The sequence below is a fragment of the Schistocerca serialis genome, chromosome 1 (assembly GCF_023864345.2).
Source record: "Schistocerca serialis cubense isolate TAMUIC-IGC-003099 chromosome 1, iqSchSeri2.2, whole genome shotgun sequence".
NCBI lineage: Eukaryota > Metazoa > Arthropoda > Insecta > Orthoptera > Acrididae > Schistocerca > Schistocerca serialis.
Window position 1 is genome coordinate 312,123,100 of NC_064638.1, and position 17,209 is coordinate 312,140,308.

Below are 17,209 nucleotides of genomic sequence, written 5' to 3' on the forward strand. Positions count from 1 at the left end.
AAGGTTTCACACTTTTAACTGAGACATCTGTGTCTCTTTTATAACTGGGCACATCCTGTGTGTAGCTTTCCTGAACTTATGGCTTGGGACACTTAAATATGAAATCAGTGTTGCGGTTCTTGGGGTAACACATTTGATTCAAAGTTCTGTTGATTGCCATTATTTGTGGACTTGAACCAAGGTTCATGAAAGCTCTGAATATTTCACAACTTAATGTAGAGTAAAAAGTTTCTGTATGCTCTAACTTTACACAACCATTCATACCATTTGTGATGAGACTGGGGAGTTACAATATAGCATCAGGTGGAAATTTCTTAGACTGAAACAGGCACAGTAAGTACTATCCATGTTACAGGCAACTTACCTACCAGTGGAATAATTGTTTAGTAACTGCCAGCAAGCACTGTGATCTTTTGAGATCCGTACAAGGAACTGCCATTTAGAGTTAGGTAAGGTTCATATCACTGTTTTACACACAAGTCGCTGCAGATCACCAACTTGTCATATTAAGAGTTCTAGAAATTTTTTTTAATTAAAAAGTTGCCATATCTAGATGTAGCTTAGGCTTTACTTCACCAAGCTATGAAGGTTCAAGGGGTCTACTGACCACTGTGTCATCCTTCATCTTGCAAATGCAGTAAGGAGGGGAATGTGGTCAGCACATTGCTCTCCTGGCTGTTTTGCAGACTTTCCAGACTGTGGAGTTGCTACTATTTGGTGAAGCAGCTCCTCAATTGGCATTACAAGGCTGAGTGCACCCCGTATCATTCCGAAATCTCTCAAAAAATCCTTGGCAACACTGGTAATCGAACCCGGATCCTCCACATGGCAGCCACAAGAGGTGGACATATTTTACATAGGAGCTATTTTATTGTAATACATTCAGAACAAGGGGGACTCCAATGACTTTTTCTTGACAATATTTTCTGCAATTCCCTTCTTCATAAATTTACCATGTTCTGAACTAACTTGATTACACAGGCTCTGTAGCAGGCAAAAACTGTCTACTCTGATTCCATCAGTTTCCTTTCCAGGAGCGAGAGTGAACCAAAAATTCAAGTCACACTTCTACTTTAACAACTGAGTAACAATTCATAATTTTGATTAGTTGACAGAGCACATAGGAATCCATGGAAATAAAGCCAAGATAGCAGCCGAGGACACCTGCAGATGTCACAGTGCTACTCCTATGCAAGCTGTCAAGACACTGTTCTTTACATGTAATGTCACAGTCCGGCAAGATCTTCCCAATCTAGTGTACAAATATCTCTACTCTGTTTCAATGGAGGGGAATTTATATCTTGACATTACGTTGAAGGTTCAAGTCCACTGCAGAGTGGGTGGTCACATGAATGAGATCAGCCTGCCACACACCTGCTGCAGTACAGTATTTTAGAAATTTCAGTAGCAACATATGAGTTTATCAACTACTTTGTTGTATTTTGATTAGTAACTACATTCCATTCACGTGTGTATAACTGGGCATATAAGTTCGACTGATTTTGTAATTTACTATCCACCCGCTCTTTCTTTAAATAAATCTGATGACTTGCTAAGAAGTTAAAACTGATTAGACAGCATTTGTGTGACCTCAGTGAAAAATGTAATGCAATTTTGTTTTGTTTCAGGTGTGTGTAAATTATTTTTCCTGTTGAAATTGAATAACTGGATACTGCTTACACGTTAATTTGAGACTATAAGAGTCTAAGGAATAAGGCTAGTTGGGAACAATGGGAATAAGGTTAAGATAAATGGTAACATGTCAAGTCCAATCAATAAAATAACTTAATCTCATGATCTTTCTATTTCTTTCTTCTTATGTTCATAACAAAATGTTTAAACTATTATCTAAAATGACATCACAGATTTTTATGTGGCAATTAATGGCAATGAAATTTAAGTTCTACTTGCCCAACGGCTGGAACACGCTACAAGTGGCCACAATAATTTATCTTTTTATTTTGTTTATTGAAACATCATAGAATGAATTAACTTCTGTCCTCAACAGCATTACACAATACCATTTTAGACAAATCCGATCTTCAGTCTGTTGCCAAAAACAGCCATCTCCATAAACACTTTAAAAAAATATTTATTTTATTTATGCATAAACATCAACCACATAATTTGCTCTGATATTTCAATTCCATTGTTTTGTTTAATATTCCATTAAAAATACTTTTAAGAGCAAGTCAAACACATCTAACACGTTCAACTTTCAAAACAGAAGACATTCATTCAAATCACTTTGTGGTTATTACTGAATGTAAATTAATCAACATTCATCTTTTGACAAACATTTCGAATGTTCATATCATAGAATTAAAATTCTCCACATATCATTTAGGTACAATGTCTGTTGGATACCACAACCTCCTCCCAGCCTTTTTTAAAAATTTAAATGGTTTACAACAACAATTTAGTGTTGAGAAGGCAACAACTTTTCAAAACTGAATGTTTTCTTAAAACTTTGGAAGAAAGTTTAGGGTATTGCACAGAATTATCAACAACAGACTCATTTGCAACTTCCCATAAAAATGCAGCATTATCAAACTTTTCAGACTGCTATTAGTGAGGTATGAAATCTCACAATGCTGCTGAAAAATTATTGGTGGCTGACATTTTCATAGCATTCTGGCATGGTAATGTGTGCGACGTCTTTAAATGCTATGCAATGCAATTGCAAATACCTTCAATTTCCTAAATGCGTATCCACTGGTTAGCATCTAATTCAGAACGAGCAAGCCAATTTTGTAACACATTTTACTGAAAAGGAAGCAATGAATTTAAATTTCAGACAGATTAAAATTGTTCTGGACTAGGAACAATCCTCCTTTCTTGTTGTCAACACTTTTACGAACTAAGCTAACAAGGCATGAATTGCCATCTACTCTCAACTTCTTCTCTGCCAGTGCCTCTTTCCTATGTTTTCAATATCACAGAAGCTCTCCCCTGCACTGAACCTGTGAGAATGGGTTGCGAGTAATGTCTGGATACGCCAGTGTGAACATGTCCACAAAAGTGGCTGTGCAGTTACCTGCACACTACAGTCAATGTCAAATGGAAATGGTATTATGCAGCTAGGAACTGATGATGATAAATTCAACATTCAGTCTTGTGTTGAACAATCATGGAAATAGCTATCTGGATAAACCTTTTTGATTCATTTATACTATAGTAATGTAATAGTTGCGTAGCATGAGAAACTTTGATCCAAATAACCACAAAGAGTTCTGATGTTAAGGGAAAGTGATGTAGACATCACATCATCATTTACTTCACTGATTCTGGGCTGTTCTAGTTTTCTTTACACACAAAACTGTATATGTTACAAAACTATCATGACTGACTGTTACACATAAAAATGAAAGCCCATGAGCTTCATTAAAATTTAACAAACAGGGCATAGTATACTACCTCAAAAATTGTGATAGTATAGTATCAGGTTCTTTATGAAATTGCTTAACTTCAGAGAATTCTTAACTACATCACTAAAGGCTTCCATGCGGTGCCTCACTGCTGATTAAGCATGAATTTAAGTTCACTGCCAAATTACCACAGACTAAAAGTACTAATTTCACAACATAGTCTGAGCTCTGTTTGATAACCACAGTATGAATTACTTCTAACAGCTGAAAGCCAAATTGACGAGACATATGTTTTCATGAACATAATTCATGGACAAAAAAGCTGAAGGTGAAAGAAATGTAGTGAATATTCTTGAGAACATAAGTTTATAGGTATAAATAAATGATTCATACACATAATATAATACAGGCACAATGAGCCTAGTGCTAATTCAATAGAAACTGAATGCATTGAAGTGTATATCAATAGCCTGATAAACAATTGCAGTATAAACAAATTCTGGAAGACGTTCATGGAAAACACAACATTACACATTACACACATAACACAAAATGAAAGCACCTCAGTAGGAAGAATCATTAACAGAATTCAAGGCTGTGCGGCAAGACTACATGTGCTTAAATCCTGGTGATGATCCATAAGAGAAAAGTTCTGGATAGGTAACTGGGCTTGGCACGAAACTACTGCCTGACAAGAAGTCGTCGTCTTCTTCAAATTCGTCAAGATGCTTGTCTTCATGGGACATATCGTAACTGTCTTCACTGCTTACAGAACCCTGGTACTCTCGATAAATTGGAGTTATGGCACATCCAGATCTGCAAACATAAGGAAATGAATAAAAAAATATTGATTTGTAATTTAACTGGATAGATAAAAAAATTCTACTCACTGGAAAGTCTCCCCTGACCTGTGGTTCTGGGTGACTTTTCCAAAATTTACCCCTTTTCCTAAACCGCTCTAGTCCTTTTCCTTCGCACCTCTTCCTTCCCCTTCAAGCCTTCTGCCAGAAGAAGCAGTCACTGGCTCCAAAAGCTTGCGTAAGCATAACCTTTTATGTGTGTGTTCTCCAACCACCACTTGGTGAGTAGATTTTTTTATCAATCCAATTACTTTATGTTGTCAAAAATTGATTATTTAGTTGTTAAAATATTGATTTGGCTGACTTCAACAGACAGACTTACAAATGGAATAAAATCACGTAATCATCATTCAAAAATAAATAAATAAAAAGCTCAAGAAACTGGAATAAATAGTCAGTCTTTTTTGAAAGCACACATTTTCAAGACAACACATACTAACACACAAAATACACTTCCACATTTTTGATGCATGTTCCAGAGATCCCATTATAGAAACACCTTCAAGGATCTGGAATGGGATAATATATTGTAATATGTATACAGTATTAATGAGAAACCATTATTACACTACTTAATACTAGTTGTGTTTATGCCAGTTAAACTTAATATAGTAAATTTGAAGGAAAGTTGCTACCTAAAAAGCTGCTGGTGCCTAAATTATATTGAACTGCTGCTGTTTATTTTCAGCAAGCAGCTTAACACGTATGTGAATAAACTGGTATTTATTTAAGCAAATACCTATGTTTGTGACAGCAAATATCTATTTACAATACAAAACTAATTTTCATGCAGCTTTACAATGAACATTGCTACTTGCAATGCTGCTAAGAGGAATATCCAATTGTTGAATCTTGGTAGTTAGATAATGTGTACACTGAATGACTAATGAGGTATTTTACATTAATTTTCTTTTGTGTAGGTAGGGATTTTCTATTTTTTGCTTTCTGTTGCGTGGGAGCTTGTTGAACACTTTTGCACAAGAGTGCATATCTCATCTCTGAACCTAGACAAGCAGACAATGGGTACATGAAATTATTTTTGTCTAGTATTCTGACTGTACAAATCACAGTTGTTCTGAAACCGATTTTCAATATCAGAAATAAAAATCATTAAAAATTGAATCTATTTAGAAGCGGCTACAAGGATTCCATGACTCTTAAGGGCAGTGCAAAATGTACAATTATCTACTGTATACAATATTCTTATGCTTACCATAACTGTTTCACTTCATTTTAACATTCCTTGTAAGGAATTTGACAGTGGCAAAGCTGGTGCTCTCAACTAATACTATCTCACAGAAAATAACATTAAATCCTCCAAGGCAAATGATTGTCCAGTTATGCATGCATAATGTCGTTAAAACAATATGCTTTATAAAATGTAAGATATTTCGTAGTGAATGCTTATAAACTGTCAACACTACTAGCCTATTTGTGTTTTCTGATACACCATTACGGCACAACATTAAAAGTGTTGTTCAACACAATATTCATTAATCTTAAGGTCCATGTACTCAAGTCCCAAAAGAACATTTCTGGAAAACACAAATATAAAGGTACTGAAATCAAAAAAGATCTGATGAAATCATTAATAAACTTAGTTGTGACTTCTTATGATGTACCCAAATACAGAATTGAAGAATAGAGATGTAAGCAATGGGTCATTGTTGTCACAATACTTGATGTTATTCAACACTTAGTCTACTGTCCTGTGGATTACTATGGATGACTCCTTTTTGTCTCTTGCAAAATTTTAGATTAGATTAGTTTTTTGTTCCATAGATCCGTGCTGCGGAGATCCTTGTGGATGTGGAACATGTCATTTTTTTTTGTTTTTTTTTTTTTTAAAGCTGAAATAACAATGCTAATAGTATAAGTATATACAGTACATCATTTGTGTCTACTAAAAAATTCGGCAATGGAGTAGGAGTTGGCCACTAGTAAGTCTTTCACGCTACTTTTAAACTGATCTTTATTTGTAACTAAATTTTTTATGTTTGCTGGAAATTATTGAAGATGAGTGTTCCTGAGTAGTGGACCCTTTTTGAACAAAAATAAGTGCGTTTAAGTCCTTGTGCAGATCATTTTTGTTCCTGGTATTGTATGTATGAACTGAGCTGTTTGTTGGAAAAAAAGAGATATATTATTTAGGAAAAATTTCATTAAGGAGTAAATATACTGAGAGGCAGTAGTTAGTATACCCAGTTCTTTGAAGAGGTTTTACAGGACGTCCGTGAATTTACTCCACAAATAATACGTATTACACACTTTTGGACTCTGAAAACTTTTGTTTGTCTGGAAGAGTTACCCCAAAATATTATACCATATAACATTATGGAATGAAAGTAGGCAAAGTATGCAAGCTTTTTCATTTTTATGTCATCTACGTCTGCTAACACTCGAATTGCAAATACAGATTTGTTAAGGCGTTTCTGCAGTTCTTTGGTGTGCTCCTCCCAATTGAATTTATTTTCAAGTTGTAATCCCTGGAATTTAAGACTGTAAACCTCTTCTATCTGCTCTTCTTCATACTTTATGTATATGCTGGGTGGAAACCTCTTACACGTTCTGAATTATATATAGTGAGTCTTTTCGAAGTTTAATGTCAGTGAGTTCGCTTTAAACCATTTATTAATATCCATGAAAATATCATTAGCAGATCTTTCTAGAACTACACTCGACATACTATTTATTGCAATACTTGTGTCATATGCAAACATCCTTGTGGGACACCACATCTAATATCTTCCCATTCTGATGATGACTGATGACTTAATTCACTAGTCCGCTGCACTGACACCCTTTGTTTCCTGTTAGCGAGGTATGACCTGAAACATTTTGCAGCACTGCCCGTGACACCATAGAATTCTAATTTATTTAAAAGGATGTTGTGGTTAACACAATCAAATGCCTTTGACAAATCACAGAAAATACCTGCTGCATGTAATTTGTTATTTAATGAATTAAGTACATTTTCACTGTAGGTATAAATAGCCTTCTCGATATCAGAACCCTTCAGAAATCCAAACTGTGTTCTTGATAATATTTTATTTGTGAATCTCAAATCTCTGTAACAATTTGATAGATGCGCTAGGTGAAAGAAATGTAAATGTGGAACATTATAGTTACCTGTAAAGTATGTAAGGATCAAATGGGAAGAACGTGTTCAGAAGAACTAACTCTGACTTGTCTTTCACAATATGTCCATCTTGTTGTGCAACTGGCATGGTATTCCTCGTATTATGTTCTATTATGGTGTAGCAGTATGCAAGCTGATAAGCTCTGGTAACTGCTGCAAAGTTCTGCACTACAGCTGGAAGACACACCTTCAATGGATTTAGCCGACATGTTACTATCTTTGTTAAGTTCAGACTCTGCAGGAACACCAAATCTGAAAGAAAGCAAATTTTACAATAGGCTAATAAACATGACAATAGAAACAATATTTTTCCCGTTTCCACTGTGAAGGAAAAGGCATTCACAACTTTTCTGTCCCTTTTTCTGGTAGCACAGTGAAATATTGCTATAATTTTCATTAAAAGCAACTGGCAAGCAACTTGGACTATGATGTAAGTTATATAGCAAAAAGCAGTGAATAGAAAATAATGTTACTTAAACAGCAGATAAATTTTATTTGTCCCACTTCGTGTGCATAGAAAGGCTCATTCACAAATTAGGTATGAAGGTGCCTTGAACACACAAGGACAAGCAATGAGACAACATCTGTAAAGCACTCAAATTACGCTTAGCACACCACAATTTCATTAACACTCTTTTGAAATGAGTTGCGTGATGTGTCACTATGATGGTGTTGGACACCACTGTCACTACATATTAAGCATAGATAGTCTGCTTTATTTGAATGTATTGTTTAACTGAAGAATTAACCTGATCCTAAACAGAACAAACTAATCTATTCCCAGAACCTCTATATCTAGCAGCAAACTATTCTGAAATTCACAGGTTACAACTTATCTCCATACATATATCTGTAGTGTTTCCTTAATTATGACATCACTGATCTATGCACGCACACACACACACACACACACACACACACACACACACACACACACACACACACACACACACACACACACACCTCTTGCTCTATCTTTAAATGATATATGGATAACTTTTAGCTCATGCTTTTCTGTTTCCTCCTAAATTTTCTTTATCTGTTTTATATTTTAGAAAAAAAGGTTATTTTAAAAATATGCAGCACATACTAAATAACCCAAATGTAATGTACAATTTCAACAGTTACATAATGACATTGTAAACACTAAATCTTTTCACTTTCAAACACTTCAAGGGTATAGAAATTGTTAAGAATTTGTTAATCATGCATTGTGTGTTCACTCATTTCCAGTCCAATATCCAAACACTACCTAGTAACAGTTAGGTGGAGACCCTTTTAAAAAATCATAGTTGTATTTTGTGTATAGCATAAAGTAATATTTTTAAGTTGGTATTTCTTTAGCATTAAAGGGCACCACGTTATAGTGGTAAAAACGTATGCACATACAATACAAAACTGCCATACAAAAACAACAAAAGAGAGAAAGAAAAGACTATTGATGAAGGCTTGATGCAGGAGCAAAGCACTTGTACGAGAGCTGTGCCTGAAGCTTGAAATGTCAAACTGCTCTTGTTTATGAAAGTTACATGCTGAAAGGATCTTTGATTCAGTTGTGTTGTTGAACTTTTTCTGGGAAGTGGTTTAGAAAGTAATCACTGACGTCAGTTAAATGATATAGAAACACATACTCTAGTTCTTCATGGAACTGAAAGTCACTGCCTTCTAAACCCATGTGGAAAGCAAGGACAACATTTGTATTTATCATCCAGTCTTTTCTTCCACAATAATAGCTTCCTTCTGAAAACTGAAATTTCATTTAATAGTTGCAGAGTATTGGTCTCATTACCTTGAAGAGATACACTCAATGAACAGAGTTTTTCGAAGATATGCTAGCTTCAAAACAAAGTCACTGTCCATGAATTTCTCGAGCACGAATGTTTCTTTTGAACAAGGTAAGAGTAAACTACATCACTGAGTTCACGCACACTTCAAGACATTCCCACATGAAAGACAGCAAGGACTAGTGTAATAAAATAGGAGCCCCAAATCAATGCACCTTTGTTGAAAAATATCTCAACTTAAGTGGCCTATTTTTAATGAAGTTTACCATTTAGATCACTGAAGCACATCATGAAGGGCAGGGCTCAAGCTTTCTGATGCTAGTGCATACAGCAAATAAAACATTATATCCAAACAGTATGAGGAGCCTCTTTGCAAATTAGAGCTTGCAATGCAGCAGAAAAATCAGGCATACTATGCCCTCTGTCTGTACACACACCTACACAGTTTTTCCAATTAACATTTTCTTCTACAAAAGGGAATAGTATTTCAAATAGGTCTGCTGCTTTTGTTCCAAATGTTATGTTTCTACAGAAAAGATCATGAAATTTCTTGCCTTGTAAAAAGGTGCATGTAACAAACTAGATATGCATTAATGTGGTTGCCAGTAGCTTCACCAAACTGAATGACAAGGTCATATTGAGTTTTTCAACCAACCAATCACTAATATTGTCAGTCATATTGAGTATTCAACAATTAATAGTGTTATCTGACAAAGACACAATACCCAGTTACTTGGGACCTGACTCACCCATCAAAAGATACCATGTTCGAGCAACTGTTGTGTGGTTTCTCAATCTTTGTAGAATGGTAGGCAATTTTGCAAAATGAAAGAAGAGCTTGCTTAGCAGAAGCTTTTTTTCCCCTCATGGTTGCTTGTAACTTGTGGGAAAAGTATTATCATGGTTTGTTAACCAAACTACTGTAATTTGCACTGAAATGTTGTTTCATTTTACAAGGAAACATTATTTCAGTAGGTAGAACTTAAACAAATGACACTGTGATTGTTTATTACCAGTAGTAGTACACACAGAACCAAAATTGAAGTAACTGTCACAATTTTTCCTATTTTTTTCAGTTATTCATGTTTTTTGAACTACATGACACATCTGAAGTGTTCTGGTGTAAGGTCAGGCGTCGGCATGCTGGTCGGGAACATCAGAGCAGAGAGGGCTGTGGAGATGATGTCAGCCAATTCCACACAGACGAACCCCCCTCTAGGATGACAACCCGACGGCAGTGCCCTCAACAAGAAGAGGACATAAGTGCCGCGCTGCCTGGCTGCGGCCCAGTTGAAGACGAGCCAGTTCGCCGATTTCAACAACGGCATCAAGAATAGGCACCTGTATAGCAGTGACTTAGGAACTATATTACTTCTCTTGTATTAGGAATTGTATATACTGAAGACCTTGCTTTTGCTGTCGCCCTTTGCTTGCGACACTTCATTGTAAATTTATCAAAGTTAAGTATTGTCATTTATTTTCTGTAAATAAAACACACTAATACGATTTGCTTAAATTATTGTCTAGCGATCCAAAAAAGCGAGTTTCCTAGGCACCCCATATTTGAGGAGTAGGCAGGATACAACACGAAATATAATGTTTTGTATTTACATTTGAAAATTTGTGCATGCCAACAGAGAAACACAAATCACAAAAGCAAATAACAACAAAAAATGATCTGCATTTGACAAAACTAACCTTCAAATTGATTGTTACTGTATAGAAGCAAATTCAAACGTTCCAAATGGTGTGCAAAGTGTGACGTTTGAAATCCTGAGGAGCAACTGGTATATGCTGGAATATGTGGCTGAGTTTGATTGTTGAAGATATCTTATTATGAGGGTGGTTTGAAAAGTTCTCGGAATCACCACGAGAGGTCAGCACTAGCACAACAAGTTATTCATGTGATGTTCATTGGACTGTTGCCTGTAAACATGTGCCACGTCACTGCCCTTGGAAGAGAGCGGTGCCAGGCGTGGCTCTGTTGTTCCCAAGCAGAGATTTGCAAAGATGGAAAAAAATTGAGATTTGTGCAGTGATTAAGCACTTCATAAAGAAAGGTATGAAAACAAAGGACATTCATGCCGATTTCCAGAGTACACTCAGGGACTCTGCTCCTTCATATTCACCTGTTGCCTAGAGGACAAATGAATTTAAATTTGGTCGGGAGAGCTTAGCTGACGATCCGCGCAGTGATCGGCAAAGATGTGTCACTACTCCAGAAATCATTGCAAAAGTGCACAAAATGGTCATAGAGGATCGTCAATTGAAAGTGCGTGAAATTGCTCAGACTTGCCAGATGTTCTCTAAGGGTCTATTCCATTTTAATTGAAGAATTAGAAATGAAAAAATTATCTGCAAGATGGGTGCCGTGAGTCCTGACGCTGGATGAAAAAACACATGAGAGTGGACATATTGGAAAATGTTTGGCCCATTTTAGGAGAAACAAACAAGACTTTTTGTGCCAGTTTGTGACCACAGATGAAACTTAGGTGCACTACTATACCCAAGAGACAAAACAACAGTCAAAGCAGCAGAAACATGCTAATTCTCTGCCACCAAAGAAAGCAAAGACAATTCCTTTGACACGAAAGGTCATGGCATCAGTGTTTTGGGATGCGAAGGAGATTCTGTTTCTAGATTATCTCCCCACTGGACAAACAATTACTGGAGAATACTATGCTAACCTTCTGGACAAATTGCAACACAAGATACATTAAAAAAAGGCCAGGTTTAGCAAGGTAGAAAGACATATTCTATCAAGACAATGTGAGCCCACACACGTGCCATCACCATGGCAAAATTACACGAACTAAGGTATGAATTGTTACCACACCTGCCTTAGTCACCTTATATGGCTCCGTCAGACTTCAATCTCTTTCCAAAACTACAAATTTTTCTTGGAGGACAAATATTCACTTCAAACAAAGAACTGATAGCCAGAGTTGACAACTATTTTGCAGGCCTGGAGGGAACTCATTTTCGAGATGGGATAAAGTGCTGGAACATCATGGGACAAAGTGCATTAATCTACAAGGGGACTACATTGAAAAACAATAAAAAATTTCGGTGATGTAAGTACTTTTTTTCTATTCCATTTGGTTAACTTTTCAAACCATTCATATCATGAACCGTCATGGCATGTCTTCAATATACAGGATATGAAATCAGCCTTCTCCAAGTATTGCATTATCTGTAAATGCCATCAGGGTGCCAACTGTTACCCTTCTTTGGGATAATGTACATTAATGAAGACCACCTGCTGTTTGAGGCGTCAACAAAATTCCTTTCTCTGGCTTTCCACGTGCCACTCTGTATGGTCTCAAATGAATGGAAGGCCCAGACTTTCCCTATCCTGTCAGAGGCAGAGTCCCCTGTGGAAGCAGTCGTATCTTATACTAGTTCATCTGTAATTTCTGCACAGCATGCTGGCTGGTCATGACCAATCAGCTGACCTCCCTTAATGAATGGCCACTGCCAAACTTGACAAACAGCAGAATTCACCAGCATGTGGCAGAACATGCTTCTGAACACAACATATTATATTTCAATGGTTGCTTCACAACTCACGCTATCTGGATCCTTCTCCATATCATTATCTTCTCTGAATTATGTAGATCGGAGCTGTCCTTGCAACACATCTCTCAATCCCATAATCTTCCTGGGGCTCAATCTCTCCTTAACCTCAACCATCCTGCACCCATATTCTTTTCTCACATACTTCCTGTGATGAATCACTTTCTAAATGGTCCCACACACTCTCCCTCCCAGTCTACTGCTCCACATTCCTGTGCACTGTAGACAACTCCCCAGCCTGAAGCCAGAAGAAGTTCATAGAGCCAAATTACCATCCCATGCACAAATGCCTCTACCTCCATCCAGTCATCAGCCACTTTTCTACAACTGTCCCTCCCAATTCCTGCCTCATCCCACCCTTCAACTACAGCACATGACATCCCCTCACCCAGTCAATCTGCAGTACTGGCACAACATATTCAGCCAGGGCAACTAGGGCTTCGTGTGTGTGTGTGTGTGTGTGTGTGTGTGTGTGTGTGTGTGTGTGTGTGTGTGTCAGATTCATCCCAAAAACTAGAAAAGTTCATATTCTTACTTTAGTGCCTATCAACATTTCAGCAGCTCATTTGCTAAGATGATTAATCTCTGTTATTATCAGAGATGATACAAAGAAAGCAAATAAAATTCATTGAGAACACTAAATATTGATGGTATCTTACAAAATTCAACTGTTTCAGTAGCAAGCACAGATACTTCACTGAAAGTACTCATAAATGCATAATAAAATATGTTTATAATAGAGGGAAACATTCCACATGGGAAAAATATATCCAAAAACAAAGATTCTGTAACTTCCCAAACGAAAGCGTTGGTACGTTGATGGAAACAATAACAAACACAAACTTAACCTTTCGCAACCCACGGTTGCTTCATCAGGAAAGGGGGAAGGAGAGGGAAAGACGAAAGGATGCGGGTTTTAAGGGAGAGGGTAAGGAGTCATCCCAATCCCGGGAGCGGAAGACTTACCTTGGGGGGGGAAAAAGGGACAGGTATACACTCGCGCGCACACACACACATATCCATCCGCACATAACAAACACATATGTCTGCTTGTGTCTGTTATGTGCAGATGGATGTGTGTGTGTGTGTGCGCGCGCGCGCGCGCGCAAGTGTATACCTGTCCCTTTTTCCCCCCAAGGTAAGTCTTTCCGCTCCCGGGATTTGAATGACTCCTTACCCTCTCCATTAAAACCCACATCCTTTCATCTTTCTCTCTCCTTCCCTCTTTCCTGATGAAGCAACCGTGTGTTGCGAAAGCTTGAAATTTGTGTGTGTGTGTGTGTGTGTGTGTGTGTGTGTGTGTGTGTGTTTGTTATTGTTTCTATCAACGTATCAAAGCTTTCGTTTGGTAAGTTACAGAATCTTTGTTTTTAGATATAATAAAATATGTTTATATACATACTTGATTTTGTGTTTACTAGGTCCTTATGCCTGAAGGCAATGATGTAGAAAAATGCTTGGCAAATTGCATAAAATACAGTGTGCACACGCACATCAGAATTCACACTTTCCAGGCCATCTTGACTGGATATATAATTATGTATCCATACAGCCATATCAGAGATTCTATTCTTCAGAACCCTGCAAGAAAAGCAATGAAAACAAATTAAAAAAACATAGTAAAAAATGGATGGTAAATCATATGAAAAACATTACAAAACGGTTTCCAAAATATGTTTTGAGTCATCAGTCTTCTGATTGATTTCCTGCAACCCACCATGAGTTCTTTTCTTGTGTGAATCTCTTTATCTTAGTAGCACTGTAACTCTTTTTCCTCTATTTGTTGACTGCATTCCAATCTCTGTCTTCCCCTACAGTTTTTACCACCTACATGTCCCTCTAATACCATTAAAGTTATCCCTTACATGTTCACACATGTCCTATCATTCTGCCCCTTCTTTTTGTCGGTGTTTTCTCTATATTATTTTATTTGCCAATTCTGCAAAAAACTTCCTCACATTCCTCATTTTACCAGTCCACTTCATTTTTAACATCCTTCCATCCCATACCTCATACACTTCGATTCTCTTATTTTTTCCATTGTCCATGAATCACGGCCATAGAATGCTGTTCTCCAAACATACATTCTCACAAATTTCTTCCTCAGATTAAGTCAAAAGTTTTATATTAACAGACTATTCTTGAACCAATTCCCTCTTTGGCTGCGTCAATCCGCATTTTATGTTGTACTTGCTTCATATGCCATGTACTATTTTGCTTGCTAGGTAGCAGAATTCTTCAGTTGATTTGCTTCCTGGTCACTATTTTTGATGTTATGTTGACATCGCTACTCTTATTCTGCTATTCCTTATTACTTTCATCTTTCTTCGATTTACTCTCAAATCACATTTTGTACTCAATAGGTTGTTCATTCTATTCAACACTACCAGTACCTAGTCTTCATTTTCTCCGAGGATATCAATGTTTCCTTTCACCCTAAATTTTCATCCCACTCAGATCTTTCTTTTAGTGCTTCTTCAGTGTACAGATTGAACAGCAGGGGCAAAATACTAAATCCCTGTTTATGGCCTTTTTAACCTGAGCACTTTGTTCTCTATCTTCCATTCTTATAATTCCCTCTTGGTTCTTGAGCATATTGTATATTATCAGTCTTTCCCTAGAGTTTATTTCCAGTTCACTCAGAGTTTCTAACATGTTGCTCCATTTCACACTGCCAAACACTTTTTTCCAGGTCACCAAGTCCTATTAACTTGTCTTGAGTTTTCTTAAGTCTTGTTTCCATGATCAATCTCAATGTCCAAACTGCTTCTCCGGTGCCCTGGCTTTCCAAAACTATGCTGATAGTCGGCTAACAGATCTTCAATTTTCTTTTCCATTCTTCTATATATAATTGTTAGTAATATGGATGTAAGAGCCATTAATCTGACTGTATGATAGCCCTTGCACTTGGCCGCCCTTGCTATCTTTGGGATTGTGTGGATGGTGCCCCCCCCCCCCTCCCGAAAGTCTGATTATATGTCTCCAGACTCTTTGATCCCACACTCAACTTGAATGGCTACACGGCTGCCACTCCCCCAACGATTTCAGAAATTCCCAAGGAATGTTACCTATCCATCCCGCTTTGTTTGATCACAAGTCTTACAAAGTTCTATTAAAAGTCTGACTAATACTGGATACCCTGTATCCTCCATATCAATTCCAATTTCTCTTCCTACAATGTGATCAGACAATTCCTCCCCTTCACAGAGGCCTTCGAAATACTCTTCTCTATCCACTTGCACTCAACGCTGACGACCTTACTGTTAATTCCACTGAAAACTGACGATCATCTATTTTTCATTTTCTACAAGACTTTTATTTATATAACGAAGAAAGTATTTTTATTTATTTACTTCTGAATGCAAAGTTTCATTGGCTATATCAGGGACAACAATTTCACATCCTGGATAGTACCTACGATAGAGCAGCATCAACTATGATGACTTCACAATCTGCCTATACAGGATGATAGCTCTAAAGAAATGACATGTAGTCAATCAGGATTAACTCAACTGACACATTAGCAATATTACAACAAATACAATGGATATATCTTTTATTCCTTGCTGAACTGGGCACTGACATAATAAACATAGCAATTTGTTTCATTAAGTAGCTATGCACATACACACACCTACCATTTGACCATGCTGTCTCAGACAACATAAATTTGAAAACTAATGAAATTTCCTGTATTGTTATATACGTCTAAGCACCACATATGATGGTAGAAATTAGATTAACGAAACTCACTGAGTAATCTTTATAATACTGTTGTGCCACTGAGCCTCCTAATGGCAGTTGAAATCTATGCTAGAGTTGACAGGAAATGTCACTGCACACTGACAAGAAGACGAGAGCTGGCAAGGCATTCTTTTGCAAGAAACAAGAAGCATGCTGTGGCAAGACAGCAAGAATCACTGCTAGGGCACATACTAGTGTAAGTAAACACACATGCAAGCCTCAATGCCGCAGTCAAGCTTGTAACACTGCTGACTCAGTGAAAATACAGAAGCCACACTGTACCAGATAGAACGAACAAACAAATTTCTCTTCTACTTCTATGATCTATCAGTGAATATCCACCTGCGTAAAGCAACAGGCAGCACTGCTAATCAAACTGCAACCTGTAGTATGGTACCTAATTACACCAGACATTTTGACGCCTGCTACAATTCAGAATGTGGATAGCATTACTCTTATCTATTTTGTGCAGCTGCACTGAAATGCTAATTTTGCACATCCATAGATCATGTCAATTTACTGTTTGCTACCTCTGACATGATTTCAATTGCCATCAATGTATTTCACAAACTCGGTAACATACTTTTTAAATATCCCTTTAAGTGGCAAATAACATACTTTGGTTGAAAAAGCATAAATAAATCATTGCTTCACCTTGCTCACAATACATATCTCATATAACCATCGCAAAAACACTTTTGTCTGAACATATAGGCCCACAAAGGAGTTAACAACTTT

General features: G+C 37.0%; 1 protein-coding gene across 1 annotated transcript in view; it reads right to left on the reverse strand.

Moving 5' to 3' along the window:
• Window positions 1-1,785: 1,785 nt before the first annotated feature.
• The window catches only part of LOC126469596 (RNA polymerase I-specific transcription initiation factor RRN3), a 51,348-nt gene continuing 35,924 nt past the window's right edge, over window positions 1,786-17,209 (reverse strand). Inside the window, exons 8-10 of the mRNA XM_050096721.1 lie at window positions 14,130-14,308; window positions 7,358-7,619; window positions 1,786-4,184 (exon numbers count right to left, since the gene is read on the reverse strand). Coding sequence (XP_049952678.1) covers window positions 3,977-4,184; window positions 7,358-7,619; window positions 14,130-14,308 — 649 coding nt within the window. The 3' untranslated portion in view covers window positions 1,786-3,976. The remainder of the gene's footprint in view (window positions 4,185-7,357; window positions 7,620-14,129; window positions 14,309-17,209) is intronic.